The 20551-nt window shown below is 39.6% G+C and overlaps 1 protein-coding gene across 3 annotated transcripts in view; it reads right to left on the bottom strand.

The window, feature by feature from the left end:
- CDH13 (cadherin 13) overlaps positions 1-20551 on the bottom strand; it is a 449953-nt gene that overhangs the window by 224342 nt on the left and 205060 nt on the right. For all 3 annotated transcript variants that reach the window (XR_008432843.1, XM_053952983.1, XM_053952984.1), the window contains exon 5: positions 12114-12266. Coding sequence is in view for 2 of the 3 variants with exons in the window: in XM_053952983.1 (XP_053808958.1) it covers positions 12114-12266 (153 nt within the window). In the remaining variant the exon portion in view is untranslated. The remainder of the gene's footprint in view (positions 1-12113; positions 12267-20551) is intronic.

Genomic DNA, 20551 nt, shown 5'->3' with positions numbered 1-20551 from the left:
ATTTTGCAATTTGGAAGCTGGCAGAATGCAGGGTGTCTTTGAAACTGAGGCACTGTTGAGGTGTTAAAGGGCACAAATGGGTTAGAGTCTCCCAGTTGTGCAGTGCCACATCTGTGTCCCACCAAGCTGGGGGACAAGTGATGCCTTGTGAGGGCTGACCTAGAGCAGAGGTTGGGCAGAGTTAAATAAAGCTGGGATTTATTCAAAGGATCTCCTCCATGGATCCACCCTGGGCAGCACCAGAGCCCAGCCAGGGCTGCACCCAAGATGAACCAAAATGGTCCCAAAATGCACGAGCGCTCCCGGGGGCTCTCACTGGGATCAGCTCTGCTCCATTTGCACCTTGCAGTTCATTGTCCCATTCCAGCTTTAGCCCAGGCACTCCCATCCTGCTTGTTTTTCTCTCTCCAGCCCACGCTGTTTGTGCTCCTGGGCCTGAGCTTTGGATCATTTGTCCTTGGTGCCCAGCTGGAGCAGGAATTGTTTTGTCTCCCTGCTCTGTGCAGAGAGCTCACCATCCCATGATGTGAAGCCCAGACCCACACACTAAAGCAGCACAGAGTGTGAAAAATATAAAAGCTAAAACCTGAGGCATCACAAGGAAGTGACAGGTCTGGTGAACCAGGTCCCCTGAGGCCAAAACCACCACAGGCTGTGCTTTCCTTTGCTGGGTTGTGGACAGCAATTCCATAATTCCTTCAGGTCATTGCCACTCACACTCAGCACAGCCGTGAGCATCCCAAAATAACAACTTAGGAACACTTCAGGCCCAACAAGTACCAAAATTGTTGGTTTTTCTCCAAGTTCCTGTTGGAAGCTCTAGATTTTTGGCTGGACAAAACCTGCAGCTTTTTCTGAGGGAAAAGCTCCAGTTTCTGGGAATAAGGGCTTCACACCTGAAAATCCCCAAGGATTTTCCTGAGGGAGAGAACATCACACTGATCACAGGGAAACAAGAAGTTCATGAGAACTAGGAAAGAGAGGAAGGCATTCTGCCAAAGCAAATGTCCTCTTGAGAGGGGAAATATAAAATACAGTAAAGTTTCATAGCATTTGGGCAATATATGTTATTTTTAGAACAATTTATTTACTTTTATTTTGTCCTCTCCACTATGTTTCCTTAGCAGCAAGGAAAAAAATGGAAGTTTTTTAGAGGTTGTTTTAGACAACAAGAAAAATTGGTAGTTTAAAAATGTCATGATTTTCCTCCCTCTTAGTAATTTCTAAATAGTAAATCTAATCCTGTTATTTTACATTATTATTACTCTATTAAATCTTCCTAATCTAACAGAAATTTTAACTGCAGTACATTGCTTTATTTGTTCCCATCCACAAATAAAATCTGTACTCTGTATACAAACACAGATCACGTGTGTTTTATGGATTCATAATACATTTAAGAAATGTATATAATAACAGAGCCTTAAATAGGTAATAGGTATTTTCAATTCCTTACATTCAGATATCTGAATTGCCAGTGTGTAAAATAAGTATTAAGAATAATGTCAAGAGCAGAGGTTGTGAAGAATTCTGCAAAGATGAACTGTCTCTGCTTTGCAAATTTAAACTCCAAATACAGCTGGAGAGCAGGGCTGGAATGTGCTGGAACTCATCCTAATTGTTAATAACAAAACTAGAAGAAATCATTTGTATTTCTCCAGGCTTTCCATGCACAGAACCATTTCAGATGGAGGTTTTCTGGTTCCACATCACCTTCCCCATTATTTCCCCCCACTCTTTCCCACTCAGAAACCTTCAGTCCCAACTGGACTCTGATGTTCTTTTATGTTTTAGTGTTGGACTTGAGAAGAGTTTGAAACAGAGCATTTCCCAGCCCTGGCAGACAAAAAAAAATCGGACAAAATGGTTTGAAGATTACAAAAATCAGAGGAAAAAAATGTCCTTATGGGGTAACCTCAAAGGGTCAGGATCCCAGTGACTGTCCGGGAAACCTTTCTCACACCTGCACAAGAGGTTTTGCCAGCAGCTACTGAGACCTGTTCTGTTCTCTACAGGAAAAGTGCAAAACAAAAAGATCCATCACATGAGTCTAAACATATGGTGTTTTACATGATCTCATATCAGCAAATTATCTCTTGAAAATTCCTAAACTAAAGTCATGTCTCCTGTTAATGAGCTACTAGAAGAGGAAAAATAAACCAAGACACTTACATAAATGTAGCTTAATTTTAAGGAATTTGTCTAATTAAGAAATAATTAGTTATGACCTGAGTAAACCAGGATAAATACAGCAAGACTTTTATCATCTACATGCAAATAAAATCATGCCAAAGTAAAATTTCCATAATATTAGAAGTCTCTTCATGCAGTGTTTCTAAATATTTATAACTTTAGTTCCCTCAACCTCTCTCACCTGTTTGCTCTTATGCAGTGAAATAGATCTAAAGAAAAAGAATGTGAACACAGAAGAATCATCTGTTTCCATGAATGTTTCCATCAAAAACAAGTAATAAAGGAAAAAAAGAGGAATTCCCACTACTCTGCTTGTAGTGTGCACTGTTGCAAACTTACATTTTTATGAGTTTCATCACAGTTAGGGGTTTTTCTGAACTTCCACCTATCGAGTCCTGTCCTATTTTCATTTTAAAGAATTAAATATCTAACTGCCAAAAAGAATTCCAGAATTCAGATGGTGTGGATCTAAAAATCCCCCCCAGAAACCAGGTTAGAAGGATGCACTTAGGGTTTACGACATCATACATTTATGTTTGTGCAGTGACATATATTTTGGGCATATTTGGAAGTATTTAGTCAAAGAATAGCAAAAAGGCAGCTGGAACACACACATGTGCAGCAGAGTGATGTGCAGCTATATTTTCTTTAAATGGACAAGTATATAAGTTAGTCTCTTATTGCTTGCTTGGTGAATGTATCAGTCAGAACTATATTAAAAAATCATTTTATTTCTTGCAAACACCTGTTCACCTGTGACACCACGGGAAAATGGGTTTTATTTCTGCTCCTGCAGCATCTGTGAGCTGAGCTGCAGCTGCAGGGCCCAGTGGTGCTGTGGCTGCCCCCAAGGCACAGAGCTGCATTAATTCCAGTGTGGTAACAGCTGATATATTCTGGGCTGTGGGAGAGACAACCCACAAAGGGTTCTAATTTCATTTCCACAGATCAAACTGTGGGGTGTCACTATCACCCACCCACAGGTGGTCATCTGCCTCACCCGTGGGCTGGGATGCAGATAACTCCCTGCAGGGGACTTAAAATACAGTGCCAAAAAACTTTGGAGGGCACCTGGCCAGTTGGATCCTAGACTCCAACCTTGTGTTATCTTTAATTTCTTTTTCCAGCACACAGTAGTTTTTGTATCATTTCAATAATGGAGACCCCCATGGTCCACGGTGTCATTTTTTCTCAAAATGTCTTGGGGACATGTTAAAAATACATAACAATGAACAAGCTGTGTTTGGGGTCCTATGAAAGTGCTGAATTATATAAGACTCCTAAAGCTTGGTGTATAAAAGAACAGATACCAAAAGATTGGATTTTGAAGATAACTGCACATTCAACTGAGCGAAGATATTTAAATTTTCTCACTTGTAGCCTAATTCCCTCTAATGATGTTACAGTAACTCACTGAGTCCACAAATGCTTGAAGCATTCCTATTTCTTAATTTTATACAAATTCTTTTCACTAATTTTGCAAGAATATTGTATTAAATTAAAATTTACCTCTGCATTAAAATTAAGAACCTGGTTAGTGCTTTTGCCCCAAACACATGAAGATACAGCTTTAAAATTATGACCCATTATCTTACAATAATTCTATAGAGATCAAGCATTAAACTCACAGTTCTGAAGCCACAGAACTAATTATTATATCAGATGTTCTATGCTCACTTTTGAGCAGACCACAGCTCCAGGGCTGACAAAACTAGGTATTAGAATTACTTGAATAAACTAAATGCTAGCAATTTCCTGATAACCACACTTCTTCAATTAATACCCATAAGATGATGGAGGAGAAACACAGACTGAAAGGTATTAACATGGGAACAAAGCTCAATTTTCCACTGAAATTTTCTTAGCATCAGATATTTACAGCCTGGATTATTTCACCAAAACTGCAGAAAATTTTAAGGCCTGTAGCAAGCAATGTGAAGTCAAAGATTTCTGGAAGACGGGCTTCTAAAGGGATTTATTTTTGTGCATGGCTGATCAGAATGGATAAATCAGCACAGCTTTTGCAAAGACAGTGGAAAGGTTCTGCACAATAACCAAACAAATTTATGCTCAAATGATGGTTGTGTGTTCCCCTTGCAACATGATTTATAAAGAGCAGAAAACAGGTCAGGGTCTGAACAAGGAAATGCAGAGCGCAGGAAAAGTGGAAGTGAATGACATAAAATATCAAGAAAGACAGGGGGAGTAAAATGTTTTGGAATGAAGTTAAAAATGCAGGGGGAAAAAGAGAAAGAAGGTGGAAAATGAAAAGAAGATGGCAGGAAAGGATAAGACAGGTAATATGGTTTTCTTCAGGTCCATAGAGAACAAGAGGTCAGAAAGGAAGCAGCAGCTCCTCTTGCTGCACAAAGGGAATTACTGACAAAAATATAATGAATTCATTGTGTCATTCCTTAAATAAAGAAAAAAGAAAAAGAAAAAAAGAAACTTATTACAGACCACAGCTGTCTTGTTCAGAAACAGAAGCTATAGATAGTCATGGACTCACATTTCCAGGTTCAGGACATAGCCATAGAAATCAAGGTCTTTGCAGCAATTAGGACATTAAGATTCTGAATTTTGAATAAATATCTAAATAAGACAGAATTGTTTCTTTGTTGTGAGGAACAAGAAATGTGGAGGTTTGATCAGCTAAACTTTAAAAATGTCTGTATTACATTCTGAAGGTTACTAATGGATGACAAAAAAACTTATTCTTAAATTAGCAAGCAAGGCCAGACCTTCAAGACTTTGTCTTGAGCTACAGGACAGGAGCTCTGTGTCAAAATTCCCACTGCAGCATTCCTGCACCCTCCAGCAAGGGATCAGGAGACTCAGAACTTGTGCAGTTTTCCAGAAAAGCAAACCAACAAAAATTTACACCAAATACAAGATGAAAAACATCCTCTTTGCCATTCATAAAGACAATAATAATTTCTATTTAACCCACTGTTGGTTGTGTGTCAGGCTGGTTCAAGAAAAGTTTATGAGCAGATAAAGGTTTCCTACCCAAGTAGTTTGACTCATGCCAGTCAGAAAAAAAGAAATGTTTCCATCTTTCTCTTGAACTCCTAAGATTCCTTCCTTTCCTGCAGGAAAACACAAGTTCTGAAGAAAGGGGAAAGTGTCTCCTTGGATATTGTTGTTGCATCTAGAACAGCAAGGCCTCAGCAAGGTATTTTGAGGGTTATTATAATACAAACAGGGAAAAGAAACAAATAAACCAATCATGCTAAACAGAAAAGAAGCATTATGATGACTTTTAAATGCCTTAAAATGCAATTAATATATAATAACAAAAGTGGTTTCATAGACAATTAGCATAATATGACAAAAAATGTTATTAGTCTCCTTGTGTTTTACTGAACACATCATTATTCTTTCTGGGAGTGTTCTATTAGAAAATAATGTTTTAAAATACCCAAACCAACAAAACAACAGACAAAAAAAACCTACAAAACTAAATCACCATGCAAATAAATTTGATGTCATTTGTTACTGTCTCAATAAACTCACATATTCCCATGGTTCCTGCTGCTCTGCATTTCCACTCTCCCACTCCTCAATAATATTCATTTTTCCTGGTGTTTGGAGAGTGTGTTATTTTTAGGATGGAAATCCAAGCCCGCTGCCTTGACAGTTATAGGTTATAAACAAAGCTTTGCTGCAATTTCTTGTCGCCCTGTTCTTTTAAAAGTTTTAAAGTTCTTTTAAAAGTTTTCTATGCCTTCTGATGTTTATGTATTTCTACTGGAGTTCTCACGCACTGTTCATGTAAATAATGATCTTTTTGCATTCTTCTTTGTGGGAGGAGAGAATTGATGGTTGGTTTGACCAGTGTGGTTGGAGAGGTGGCCATTTCATCCTCCAATCCACTGTCACCTTTGGAATTCTATATATTGTGAAGTCAGAAATAAAACTTCCTCTTTTCCTTCTTCTGCATCTTGAGTGAGTGCGTGAGTTATTTGGTGTCGTAGTGTGACAATTTCTCCTTTTTACAAAATTCCTCTCTATTCCTGCTCCAAATGACACGCCAGGGCTGTTGAACAGCAGGGATGGCAAAGCCAGGCAAGCAGTCAGAGCTCAGAATAAAGCAAATGCCCTCCAACAAAACCAACTGTTGACCTTTGCAGGCTTTGCCCAGAAAAAAAGTGAGGATGTTACTGCCTTCTGAAAGGAATCACAGCTCCCTGCTGATACCTCATACCATTAGGAGGTATTGATTTACATAGAGTATTTATTGAACAGAATATTGCCAGTAAAAATGAACAAGATATGGTAAATTACAGAGTTCATATAGAATATTTTGTTCCCCCGAGACAAAATAGGTAACAATGACATGAATTTTAGCTTCACTTCTTGTCAGATTTTCTCTTTATCCCATAAACCAACTTTGGGAGAGAAATATTTCCACTAGCTGGAAATCCCATTTCCATCCTAGCTGCACAAGCAATTCTTTAAAGCATAGTTTTAAGAAATGTGGCTCCACTTAAAATTTATATGCTCAAATATTTGATTTATGCCCACAGTTATGGTGATCACCTTGGCTTTGACCTTGGTAAACAATCAAAGCCAGAAAGTTTCCCATGAATTCAGGTGCCTGCCCATATGGATCTCACTGAAGGATCCAGGCTTTTGCTTCTGCTGGTTTTGTTTGTGACTCCAGATTTTTTTTTTTTTTTTTTGTTTTTTTTTGTTTTTTTTTGTTTTGAAGGGTCCTCTCTGAATTTACCTGGAGCCCCAACATGCGTGCACATTGATGAATATCTAAGTAAACCCAGCAATATGAAGGGAAAAAACATCTGTATCCTGCACTCCCTACGTAAAACATGCAACAAAGGCTACAGAGATCTTTTCCCTGTCAGAATTTTCAGCTGTATTTCAGTTGATCTGACTGCAGGTCATGCATATAAATAATTCTCTATCTGATTAATAATTATATATTATACTTGCAGAAGAACTCCTTTTTTTTTTTTTTTTACAGTAAAATTTTCTTTCATTTCCCCTTGCTAAATAGTCAGGATTCCTCCCTGAAACTTTGAACTCTGCTATTACTCCATGATTTTTTGATGTAACAGATGCAATTTGAAATCACCAGTATTTTAACGGGCTTGGCCTGTGTATTAATGATTCTTTAATTAAATCAAGCACACTTTACTGCAATTTACATCTCAACAAGACCAAACTTCTTGCCATGTAAGTCTGAGTGCCTTCCTTTTTTTGGGATATTAGTAGGAGATGACTGGGGTCTGACATTCCCCATCAGCTGGTTTCAGCTCAGAACAGAGCAGAGTGTAACTCAGCAGAGTTACACTCCAGAGAAATCTGCCTGTGCAGATAACCAGGATTAAAATACATTTTTCTTGAAGTTAGAAGCAAACGTGTGATTTTCCTTTTGAAGGAGCAGCATGTTTCTGTGTGCTGTCCATAGATCTCCAGGCAGCATCAGCAGAGATTCAGCATCAGGGGATGATAAATCATTCCAAAAAGGATGTGGCTGCACTAAAATGGACTTACACAGACAAGAAATTCCTTCTCCTGCACAGGATAAATTACAGCCATTCACTTCCAGGGTTTTGCTATAGTAACACTTCCCTTATCTGCAAAAATGCATTAAAGCACTCACAAATCTTTCCCACGAAATGCTCCTCAGCACCTGACCAAGCTAGTTTTCCTCATCATTGTGAAGCATTTCCATTGTTTGTTCCTTATTAAACAGGGAAATTGAGCCCATTAGGGCTGCAGCCTCACCCTCAACGTGTGACTCAGTCCCGTGGACCTAAAGTGAGGCAGTTCACAGCAGAGAGCTGCTGATGGGTCTGAAATCTTTACCCTCCTCTCAGCCCACTTGTTAGCCAACACATAGAAACAATTCTTCATAGAACGACACACTCCCAGTTTGCTTTTCATAAGTTTTCTAAATATCTCAGTCTGTCACTCCCAGTTGCAAGGCTTCCTTTCAGAGAAGTGTGATGTGCCAATATGAAAAAAGCTGAGGGCTGATTTCACACCTCTGATTGTTAAGGATTTTTTTAAAGCAAATAAAGCACTTTATTTAAAAAAATAATTAAAGCTAACTCTTCATTAGCAGTTCAAATTGCCTAGGTAAATTTGGTCACAGCTCTAATTTGCACACAGTTTTATCAAGCTGCTTCATTTCATGCTTGCAGAGGATCACTTTCTGATTATTTCATTTCCACAGACATTTGTTGCCTTTCGACCATGGAAACACCCTTTAAAAGCTTGAGTCTCAGCTGGAACACCCCAATGGAACTTTGCCACTGATGCTTTAGAGGCTGCAGGACTGGATTTCACTGCTGCAGGGATTCCAAGCCGTGGGAAGTGATGGGAAACGAGCTGCTGCATCTGGAGGCTTTGTCCTGTACCCAAGGAATGCCTAACCCCAATTCTCATGCATGAGCAGTAAAGAAATAATGGAATCTTTTTGCCAATTCTTCTGGACCCACCTAACTTGGAGTAAAGAACAAAGTTTTTGTAACTTTAAAACTTCCTGTCATCTTGGCAGCGGCAATCAACCTCTACAAATCTTCCTGCTTTTCCTTGCATTCTGCCTACAAATGCATTATCCAGGTAAATGTGAGGGTTTGAAAATGAACCCAGGGGTTTTAAATAACAGATTACCCCATAATCACTGGTTTTCAGACTTCTATTTTCACTGGCCCTCTGTTTGACCCTTTGTTTCCCAATTCAATGGGGTTTTATCAACACTGAGCACAAGTAGCCTTCCAGCTTCACTGGAATCCTTTTGCTGTTATCACATCACTTTACAGAAGCACTCGATTTTTTTTTTTTTTTTCCCAAGGAAAGAACTGAAAAGTCACTAATATTTCTGCTCTGCTGGAATCAGAAAAGACTGTGGGTCTGAAGTGGACTCTGAATTTCTATAAATTATGGGCAGGTTTTGGATGGTGTGCACCTCACTGATTTGGCCTAGAAAATCCATCTTTAATCTCCCCACCAATCTCCTTCATCTGTTTTTCCACATCTGCATTTTCCAATAGCAAATAAACTATTAATAATAATAAATAAACTATTTGTCACTGTCTGAAATTTCTGACTCAGTCTTATTTATTCAAATCTCAAGAGAAAACCAAATATACTTGAGAGCATATTTGTACAATAGTACACCTTTTGCTCCCACTAAATAGGGGCTCTAGGCTCCCTCTTATCTCACCAGCCCAGAAGCAATTCCACAACGTGCCCAGAGCCTGCTTAAGCCCCTCTTCAGAGCATCATTTAGCAGTTTTGTCAACAAGCTCCAGCAAGCTCCAAAATAAAACCATTCCATGTAAATCCATGGATGTACTCTGACCTGCAGAATTCCTATCAGGATGCTCTTTAACAAAGCTCTCCAGGAGGAAAAAGGAGTTGCTACACAGTTTTCTAACACAGTCTGTCTTTGCTGGGTATTACATCATCCCTGAATCCTCCTGCTCCTCTTCACAAGCAGCTTTCACTTCAAACTGAAGCTGACTGACATTCCTTAGGCTTTAAGAACACAAACCACAAAGTTTCATAAGAAATAAACTCAATTCCTTTGCTAAAAACCAAATGTTAAACTCATCTGAAAACGCTACTTCCACACAAATGGGTTCCACTGAAAAGATTGGCAGGCCCTGACCCTCAGATGTTTCCACTCTATTTTAAAATATTTTCTACCTTTTACTAGAATAAAATACTTAAGCAAGGAAAGAAAGGATTAACACAAACAATGAACAAAGTTGTCTGTGTAGAGTTTAATACTCTCTAATTTAATCATGTCCTCTAATTATGAATCCAGGGAAGACCCCCTACAAGTTTTTCAGCATTCCTCCAAGGGAAAGAGGGCAGCAAAATCCAGATTTTCAAATGTTCAGTGAAAAAAAAGCTTAGCAGATTAACTACTCTTAGCTAATTTAAAATATTCTGAGGTAGTAAAATCTGCAAAGTTCTATGAAATATTGTGATCACCAAAGCTCTGTTTTGTGCCCTATTAACATTTTTCAATTCTTACCCCTGGAGCACATATGCACTAAGTGCAGGAAAAAAAATCAGTGAGAGCATCACAATAAATCAGGCAGAGCATCCCTGGGTGTAGCTGAAGGACTCAAACAGATTTTATCTTTTCATCCTTCCCCCACCTCTGATTACACGCTTGATGTTCACATGGTTTGCAAAGAACTTGTATTTTTTTCACAAGGATCTCTTATTTACTCATTTGTGTTTTGCTTTGAATTTTTCCTTTCAGAACCACAGTGCTGGGCAGGGGGAAGCTCAAACAAAACCAGAAAACACTTTGAGAGACATTCAAGGATATTTCAGGTTATTCACCTTTCAGTGTACCAAGGAAATCAGGGAGAAAATCCTGTTGTATTCCTGACTCCATCACACATCTTCCTTGGAAAATAATGGGCTGGATTTGAGACAGAGTAATCAGGTTGAGGGCTCTCCTTCAGAACATTCCAACCCCATTTTTTGCTGCAGGATGGGGATGAGCTGCTGAGCAGAGTGCTGCATAACAGCTCAGGAAGCACCACAGACTCTCAGCCTGTACATTCCCATTGCTCTGGATCACCTGCTAGATGACATTTTTTGTGCATAACTTACATTGCTTCAAAAAGCCTCCTCTAGGGAAATGGGTTTTTCTTAATTTAAGCGTGTCTTTTGCCAGATCAGATATGAGGGCCATTTGTGGTTTGCTGCACTAACTTGACAAGTCTACTATGATTTTCCAGGAGAAAAAATATTCAAGGTTTATACTCAACACATTAAGGTGGAAATCCACTGATAAAATAAGAAACAGCTGGCAAATGAAGACAAGGAACAGCGTTAAAAAGAGAAACTGCAATGTTTTTCTTGCAAGGAGGACGTCAGCAACTCCCATAAATCCTGTGCAAGTGCTTAACACACATTTCACTGCAGACCCAGATACGAAGGAGATGTTTTAAGTGTTGAAAACCAGCATATGGTAAATTTTAGCAGTGCTGTTTGAGCAGTAGGACCCATCACCAAACTGGGAAACTCTCCCAGAGGAGGAAGGAAACAGCACTGGAGGCACAAGTGGTGATTATTACCCTGCAGGAGATGAAAATGAGGGGTCAGGGATGGCAGCCAGGACTGTCCCCAAGGCTGTGTCCCACAAGGGGCAGGACACCTTGTGCTCCCTCTGCCAGAGGTGGGAGATTATCCCTGGGGAGGGACACAAAAGGCAGCGTGCACCAACCACTGAGCACTTGGAATTCTGCTGCTCCTCTGGACCAGCATGGCCAGGGACAAGTTCTGTGAGTGCACATTCCCAGAGCTGGGTGGAAAACATGAATTGACAGGTCCTCTGTTTATTTTATGCATTTTGGGACAAGGTGGGGCGGTTGTTTTGCAGGTTTTGGAGATCATTTGTTGGGTATTCAGTGAAGAGAAACATTTTTATTGACAAGGAAAAGAATCTTTGGTAAGATCTTTGTAGTTGCTGTACATTTCATATGTAACATTTTCATATCATCAGAATCTTTTTTATCCCTATTAAAGACACCCATTACTAAAATTGGAGTTCAATGGTAGTTTCCATTGACCATTTGACAATAAAAATGTATAATTCTGTAGTACCATAGTGACAATTTCCCCAAAAGATCTTCCTTTCTCCAAATACAATTTTCTATTCAGAAATCTAACACATTCACAATGTTCAGAGAGCATTTCCACTGAAGACAAATGACAAAAAGTCCATGCAGAAAGCAGACAAATTTCAATTGCGTGAAAACCAAGCACATTTACCATTTCCAGCCGCTGTTTTTGAAATTTCATAACACAGTGGCTGCAATTGAGTCTTCAATTTAACTGCAGATCTTTCAGGAGCAAATGCACATTCAGAAAACGCATGCTATCAACACAGAGGCAGAGATGTTATCTCTCTGAGTACTCACCTCATAATTGGCAATTGCTTCTCGATCAAGGGTTCGGGTCACGGAGACGTCCCCGTTCATCTCATTGATTCTAAAAATTCCTTTTGGGTCTTGATCTACTCCCTTCCCAGAGAGCCGAAACTTTACTCCCTCTGTCCCTTCACTTCTGATGACCTGCATGGCAGGAAACAAGCGATGGGCCATGTTGTAAAATCTTTTAAAGTCATCCTAAAACCACGTAAGTCATTTCAGTCTTTCAACTGATGCTGAGCTATGTTCCCTGCCAATAAAATGTAGCGATAAAATATGATTTCAATCATTCACAAGACACTGTGCAATTTTTGTGTTAAACCCTGGAAAAGCTACCCATGTCCTTGGCCAGTTCCTATCTTATCTTCAGTGTCTTCAATTTCACTACTTAAAGTTTCTGTTATTCCATCACTGAATCCACTCTATGCCTAGAATTTGACATTTCATTTAATGCTATTTCTTCTTTTTAGTTAAATTGATAGAACAGCTACAACCTTGCAAAAAAAAAAAAAAAAAAAAGAGAATATTGCATTGATTGCCAAGAAGCACTCTTATTTCACAACAACCCTTACCATACCAGAGAGCCATCACACAATATTTTGTTAGTCATTGTAAAGTCATTACACTCTAATTTCAGGTTGGGTTTTTTTTCCCCCCAGTTTTCTTTCAAACCCTTCCTTTCCCAGGATTTTAAATCAAGGGAAAAATCTCTGCATGAAAATATCAGAATATCCTGCCCAAAATACTCCTGAGTCACACAGCTGGAATTAGTCCACCTCCCAAATTCCTATTTATGCATATACACACAACCATGAGTGTATGGCAAATCCTTGTTACTATCACCTTATTTAGCCATGAGAACAAAATCCGTAAAAATCCGATTTCATGGCAGCCTCACATTAGCAACAGTAACATTTACCAACCTGCAGAGCCACACAATGTCAGTTATAAGCTACACACTTTGCAAATTTGGATTTGTACACCAGAATCTGAGGGATTATAAATTAATCTTGCCCTTTAAGGCTGACAATCTTGCCAAGCCATTTCTTCCCTCTGCTGTTTGGCGTTCTTTTGTTTCTAGCAGCTCCATGTTGCTGATTTCCGCAGAAACATTAAGTCAAAAATTTATATTCTGGTCTGAATTACAGCTCAGGAAGAGGAACGGAGAAAGTGGCCTTAGAAATCTGGACCTTCTCCAATTTTGAGATAACAAATATGCAGGGTGTTTAATAATGTCCCTGAGGAAATAAATGTTTGCTGCCCTATTGCTGTGGGTTGAGCAATGCTGGTTTGCCCAGATTAGTGGGCAGTGAGATTTTGACTTAACTCCATAATCATTATTCCTTTATTTTAATTGAGAAAAATTGCCACGAGTTATGAAATAGGAAATCAGCATTTTCACAGATAAAGTTTTGCTTTCCAAACCCTTTGGGGAAAGGAGACATTTCGAAGTAAAAACCTGTTTCACCTCTTTTTTTCTCCTTCCTTCCAACACTCAGAAACACAAATGGTTGAAGTTTCCTTCCTGTGTATTTTTGAGTAAGTCATGCCAAAACACTGAGGCAGACAGCACTGTAGGTGACAAAGGGGAAAAGTCACTTTGAGACTTCTGGTTTGGTGATGAAACTTCATCTTAATGGCTCCTACTGAAAAGTTCCCTGCTGTTCAGGTCATTTTTGGACAAATTTCTGGTATTTTTTACATCAAGCCTGAAAATACAAGTTTTTCTTAACATAAAAGCTATGCTCGAGCTTTTGCAATGTCATGACCATTTCTCACTTTTGTAGGAAAAAAGATTAATTGATCCTTTTCTGCCCTGATGTCTGAGACTTATTATGAGGTAAGTGCACCTTCTCATATAAGAACAGTGGTTTGAAAGGCCTGAAATCAGCCCCAGGCCAGCACAAAAGTCTAACTCAGAGATGTTTATGCTACAGCCATTTCCACCAGAGCCACCAAACCTTACTTGTTTATGATAAATTTAATATGCAGTATAAACACAATGCCCCAGTTGTAACAATCCACAATAAGGAATAAAAACAAATATTGGGCTCTGAAAGGGAATTTGCAAAAAAAAAAAACCCAGATATTCGTATGGAAATTTTTCTCCACACTAGATAGAAGAGAATGTAATAATGATGATAATAATAATAATAATAATTAATAATAATAGTAGTAGCAGTACTAGTAGTAGTAATAGTGGTCTCTGCAAACCCAACCAGAGGGAAAATTTCTTCTCAACATCAAATCTGGCAAAGATCTTCACCTTGAATTTGATGGTGAGACATCCCAATGTGGTGCCTGAAAAGTCTGTGCTCCTTGGAGCTCCCACATCCCATAGCTCATCCCAACTCCAGCTGAAAACCCTCCTTCACCATCTAATGCATGGGAGGAACAGAGTGACCAGAGAGCAGAGGTTTTCTCCATGACTGGATGAGCTCACTCAGCTTTTTGAAGGCTCCAGGGAGCTGTCACACTCCCAGTGCAACCCTCTGCAGATCTTTTATCAATTTACCTGTCCATGCCTTTTATCAATCTCCTTTTATCAATTTACCTGTCCATGCCTTTTATCAATCTTCTTTTATCAATTTACCTGTCCATGCCTGCAGGTACTGCACAGCACCTTCACCTGGTTTTGTGACACAGAGCACTGAGTGTGGATATTCTCAGCTCAGTCAGAGAGAAAGAGAAAGGTTTTCTAACCAGGCAAGAGCCTGGGAAACAGTTGGGAAAGAATGTAAATAATTCTCTAATCTATCTTGTTATTCACATTGTTTATAGACATGCTCTGCCACTGTGCGTCATTCACTGCACACCAATGGTGTGACATGTTTTTACTCTAAGACCAATGAAATTCGTCTTCTCGATGTCCTCTATATATAGAGCGGTATATTTGAAATAAATCAGAGCTCATTTTCTTTGCCTTCTGATCTGGAGTTCTCTGTTCCCGTCCTTCTCGACAGCGACAACTGAGCTGCTCGGGGCCCCACGGCAGCGTTTGCCCAGGAGGTGAGAGCGGCTCGCAAAGAGAAATTTTCAGAAGGTTCCTTAAAAAGCTTAATTAGCCACAAGAGGGAGCCGCGAACTCCCAGGAATGTCAGCGAGAACATTACCATCTCCTAATTAAGATGCTTATATAATGGTTGCATAGTTCAAAGAAAGTGCATTTCCCAGTTCACACGGAGCTCAGTACAATGAAAAGTTTAATAAAAATCAGGCTTAATTTGCCATATGGTTTGGTGCTTCAGCAAGAGCAAGGAAGAAAACAGGAGGATTGTCTGTCATCTCCTCTGGCAAGGCTGATTTGGAGCGCTGGCACAAACACAGCACTGTTCACAGGAAAATTTCCTAGCTCACAATGCATTTGCAGAACAATGCTTTCCCTATATCCTGGTGGAGACAAAACAAGGCCAGACTATTTCTGCTGCAATGTTTACTTTGGGATTTCACTTTTACTTTTCTAAAATAAATAAATGAAATCCCACAGTCGCTGCTACCTGAAGCACAGACAGAAACAGGTATTTCCATAATTTTTTTCGCAGCCTCAGGAACTTCAGTGCAGGTTCTAATACTGAAAATGTCTGCACCATATGGCAGTGGCTATGAGTTGCAGATAAAGGCTCTGCATTCTCAGGAAATGGTTGTTAAGGCAGCACAGGACCCCACCACCCACCCACTGGGAATATGGATGAGACAGGAACACTTTATCCAGCATCCCAATTTCTACCTATTCCATTCTCCCTTGTTCTGAGCTCAGAGGTCAGAGGGGACTTTCTGTGGGCAGCTGGCTCAGAATAGACACCAGCTGAGCATCCCACAACAACGTGGGCTGTTGGAGGCTGTTCCCTCACCCAGGACACAAGGGCAGCACTGGATGGACACTCAGCCATCGCTCACTTTCCCATCTCAAGGGTGCTTCAGAGAATAATTGGGAATTAAAGCGATCCAGCCCACAGGCACAGCACCCACGACAGCCCAGCAAAAGGCTCTGTGATCCTGCTCAGCTGAAAGACACTTCCAAGCAAACAGAGCATCACGGAGCTGACAGGAGCTGCTTTCTGCTGAACCGTGGCCAAAACGTATTTCCCCAGTGCTATTTTTGGGCTGACATTATGTATCCCTCGCAGCCAAACTCATTTCAGCAATGTGATCCCCTTGTTGGTAGGGGTTTATCGCAAAAGTAAATCAGAGTGCTCTCAAGAGAAGAGAAATAGAAGCACAAAAACCCCACACTGCCCCTAGAGAGAGAATTCACAGTTCTGCAGCACCAGCAAATCTGTCCTAAGCAGCACCATCCTGTTATCACCAGTTTTGTTCTTTAACAAGTCTTTGCCTCAACCACTCCCATAATTTCTTAGTTCTTGATGCCAGGTGAATTATAGGTGCATCATAATAGTTTCACTTTTTAATTAGAAAACTAATCCCACCCCCAGACAGGAATACTTGGTTCATGTCCCAATTCTTTTCATTTCAGAGTGTTACAGTGTCTCACTTCTGGGAGTCTTTTTGGGTTTCTTTTGGTTTTTTTGTTGGTTTTTCTTTTTTTTTGGAAGGGTTGTTTCATTCTGGGATTTCCTGCTTCCCCTAGCCTCTTAGGAAGAAAATTTATTCATGGAATATTTAAAGGTGAACTATTTTTTTCCTCAAATCACTGTGCTCCACAAGAGCAAAACAATGGTTTAGGCCCATTGTTCAGATACTGCTTAAATAAACAGACACTTCCTGTCCTGCCATACTGAAAATTACTCTTTACAGTCAGAGGCTCCATCTGCTCCACACTGACTCAAATACTCTTTCAACCAAAACAAATGCAAAACATTCCCATCGTTATTCAAAAGCATTAACCAACAGAAACTGCTTCATTACTGTAAGCTAAACACACAAAACCCGTGGCTAGAAAGGAATTTATATAGTTTGCTGAGTTTAATAATTTATTATGTAAAAATTAGTACCTCTAGCTTCTTTAATGAAATGTCAAAGTGGCTGAGCATGGGAGCCAAATTGTGCTCTGTGATGAAGGCAGATATTGGCCAAACCTGACCTTGGCTTTCTCTCTGATTAGAACTTTCTCCAGATTCACTCCATGTGCAGGTGACAGGCAAGGAAATCCAGTGGACTCCTTTCCATAAAATTAACAGGAATTATAAAACTTCTCTAGGTGATTGTGTCCTTTATTGGTGACAATTAGGGATAAACCCAGCACAGGATATTTTTCAGGCACCACTTTTTCTTGTTTGCATATTGGACTATTAACTTTATTATCAATCAAAGTACATCTGGGCAGGTGCCCTTTCAGGATGCTATCCAAAACATCCACCACAAGTCGATGGAGATGAGAATGAACAATATTTGTGAAATTCAAGTAAAGAACAAAACAAGACTTCAGCATTTAAAGCTGTTTATGGAAAGCAACAACACAGGAGATATCACAGTCCTAAATTTCAAACCATTTCCAGATCAGTATTCAATCTCCAGTCTACGGAAGAGGCAAGGTTTGCAAAGCTGTTTCCATCTCCAAGAGCTTTCCTGAGAAGCTGAAACCAGCCAGTCAATCTCCCACTCAAATCCTGATATCTGTGCTTGCAGCTGGAGGGGCCCTCCAGAACCCACAGGACAGAAAGGGAATGTACAACACAGACCCAACTCTGAGAGAGCCAAGGCAAGGGGACACAAGGCTGAGGTAAAGAGTTTGAGTTCTGAGGGAAGCAGAGCTGGGAAAAACAACATTTAGTACCTCAGACATTGTTTCTGTGCTCCTAACATTTTGCTTGGTGCTGTTGACAGTCCAAATAATAATATATATCTACAGATCTCCCAGAGAGAAGAGATGTACATAGACAACAGACTGGATTTAACCCAGAAAAAAAAAAAAAAAAAAAAGCCATAATTCAGTTATTTTAAACTTTAAGGACCTAATTTCTATTTCAGATCCTGGGTGAAACACATGACTACAAAATATCTGAATTTTGCACTTTAAGATAGAGATTTGGCTGAATTATTGCACGATGCTTCTCAGTCAAACAGATCACTTAAAACTTTAAATACAAGGTAATAAATCCTTTAACAAAGTTTGGATTCTGTGTTTACTTCTGTGGATTATTTGTTATTTATTCTTACGTATTCATACACATTTAAACCTAAGTGGCACAGGGCAAAAAACTCTTATTACAAGAGTAGCAATTACTTCTTAGTCACATTGTTTTGCACTTGTTCTCTTAAGAATTACAGAAAAAAAAAAAAAAAAAGGAACATGTACATTATTACAATAGGGCATCTGTAAACTGAAGTGTTTTAATATCTGTATAAAATTTCTGAAATACTCACACTAGAGTATATTAATACCTTGAACATGAAAACTTTTATACCAACTTTCAGAGAAGGAACATGGGAATGAAAAAAATCAGGCATTGAAATTAAATTAATTACAAAAATGAAAAAACAAACACTGATATTCTCAAGAGGATCCTTTTTAGCATTTTAACTCTGAGCTTTGTAAGGAAAAACATTTCAGGAAGTGTCAGATTTAGGAACAAGGCTGGGAGAATTAAAGTGGTTGTAGCATATTTTTGATGCATTTTTGCAAGATTGGTTAGGGGCTGCAAATGGTACCAATGTTCCTCGCCTGAAGGCATTCAGACAAAACTGTGAATGCTCTGATCCAGCACCACAGTGAGGACTTCACGTACATGAAGGAAATAGAACTTGCAGTGCTCAAAAAGTGGGTGAAACATTGAAGGGTTTTTTTGGTCTGGGGCTCTACTTCCTATAAAATGTACAATACCAACTATTCTTCTGTTTCATCGGTGCAAACACAATATTTTACTAAGTAGAAACAACTGCAAATCTGAAATTTGACAAGGTTCATGAATTCCATAGGCAAATGTTTCAACAAAGTATCTCAATGTATGAAAATGACACAATATATTAAAAAACGGTGAAGTTGTTTCACCACCAGGGCTCCATTTTCCAGATCTTTTTAGAATAATCAAAACAAATAGGATATTTGATATTCAACCAAAAACAAATCTTCTCACCATAATGGCTTTTTATCATAATTACGCATAAATGTTTACAAAATTCAGATCAACTTTGTAGTGGGATGCACAGGTGTTCAAGTGAAGCAAAATGAATTTGTACATGTGGGAGCCCTGGGCACTGGTGGATCCCTTCAGCCCCAGGTTCATTATTGTAGTTGTACACAGATGCAAGAACTCTCCCTGAAGAACCCTTCCCAGCAGTTGCAGGGATTTAAATTTGAGGATTTAACCAATATAAATAGCTAACAATGAGCATTTGCTCAGAGATCGAAGCAAAGTAATTCAATAAACACATCAAGATATGCATTAGCTTTTGTAGCAGCTTCCCTTTGCTCCTAATTTATAAAGAGCAAGAAGATTCATTACAAATAATTTCCCCTTTCCCTGTTCCTAGCAGTCTGTCTCACAAATTTATCTGCAGACTCAGGATTCTGTACACAGCACCACCTCCCTACAGCACAGAGTTCACAAACACAAGTTTTCGTGGCCTCAAAGGGAAAGGACTCAGAAATGTTCCTTGTCACAGGAGGCCTGGCTGTTTCACTGGCTGGCCTGGCCTTTCAAGAGCCATTTAAGCACCATATTTTATTTGCTATTTAAGTGACTTGCAAACCCTGTCACTCGGCGGAATTGGAGCACCACTCTCTGCTGAGTGACAGCCAGACGGAGCAGCTCCAAAGCTGCGGTCTGCTAGGAAAAACCTGACTTTGATTGACAATATTAAAAGAAGAACTCAAAAGATCCCCTTAAAAACAAACAAACCAACCAAGGGATTATTTGGCTTTAAAGAGGAGTTATACTGAAAGCTTTTCGCAGCTCTAAAAAGGCAGAAATTAAGAGGCAGCATTGCCACATCTGATGATTTGGAAGGGCAGCAATTCAGGACTTAGGACAAAATACACGATGTGTAATCACCACAGGTGTAGCTAAATCTGGAAGAAATGGGAGAAAAGAGGAGAACAGACCCAACTTACAGCACCTCTTCCCAGATATTTCACAGTGCTATTTGTTCTGAATAAGATCAAAGTCTTAATTCATTACTGAGAGCCTCTTATGCAGCACCCAGACAAGCACGAGGCACTGCTCTGGCCGTGGGCTGGGAGCACCAGGGCAGCATTTGAGCTGGAATAATCTGCTGGTGAGGGCTGGGGAGCTCTGCCCTGGCTTGTCTGGGGAATACAAAAACCTGGCTGCTTGCTCTCCCTGCAGCCACATTTACTGCCCCTGGGACTCAGCTACAAATGTTATCTTTAGATCCATGCACGCAGCAAAGAAAGGAATCAAGACCTGGATTAAGTGGGACCCTCCAGCTGGGCAGAGTAATTGGAATTGCAGAATAAGACACTGAAGTTGCAGAGCTGACCTGAGGAGCTGAATAGGAGTAGTAAAGTG

Source organism: Vidua chalybeata, chromosome 11 (assembly GCF_026979565.1).
Source record: "Vidua chalybeata isolate OUT-0048 chromosome 11, bVidCha1 merged haplotype, whole genome shotgun sequence".
NCBI classification, from domain to species: Eukaryota; Metazoa; Chordata; class Aves; order Passeriformes; family Viduidae; genus Vidua; species Vidua chalybeata.
The sequence above is the reverse complement of the archived record's forward strand: the minus strand, read 5'-3'. Positions and strand labels throughout refer to the sequence as shown.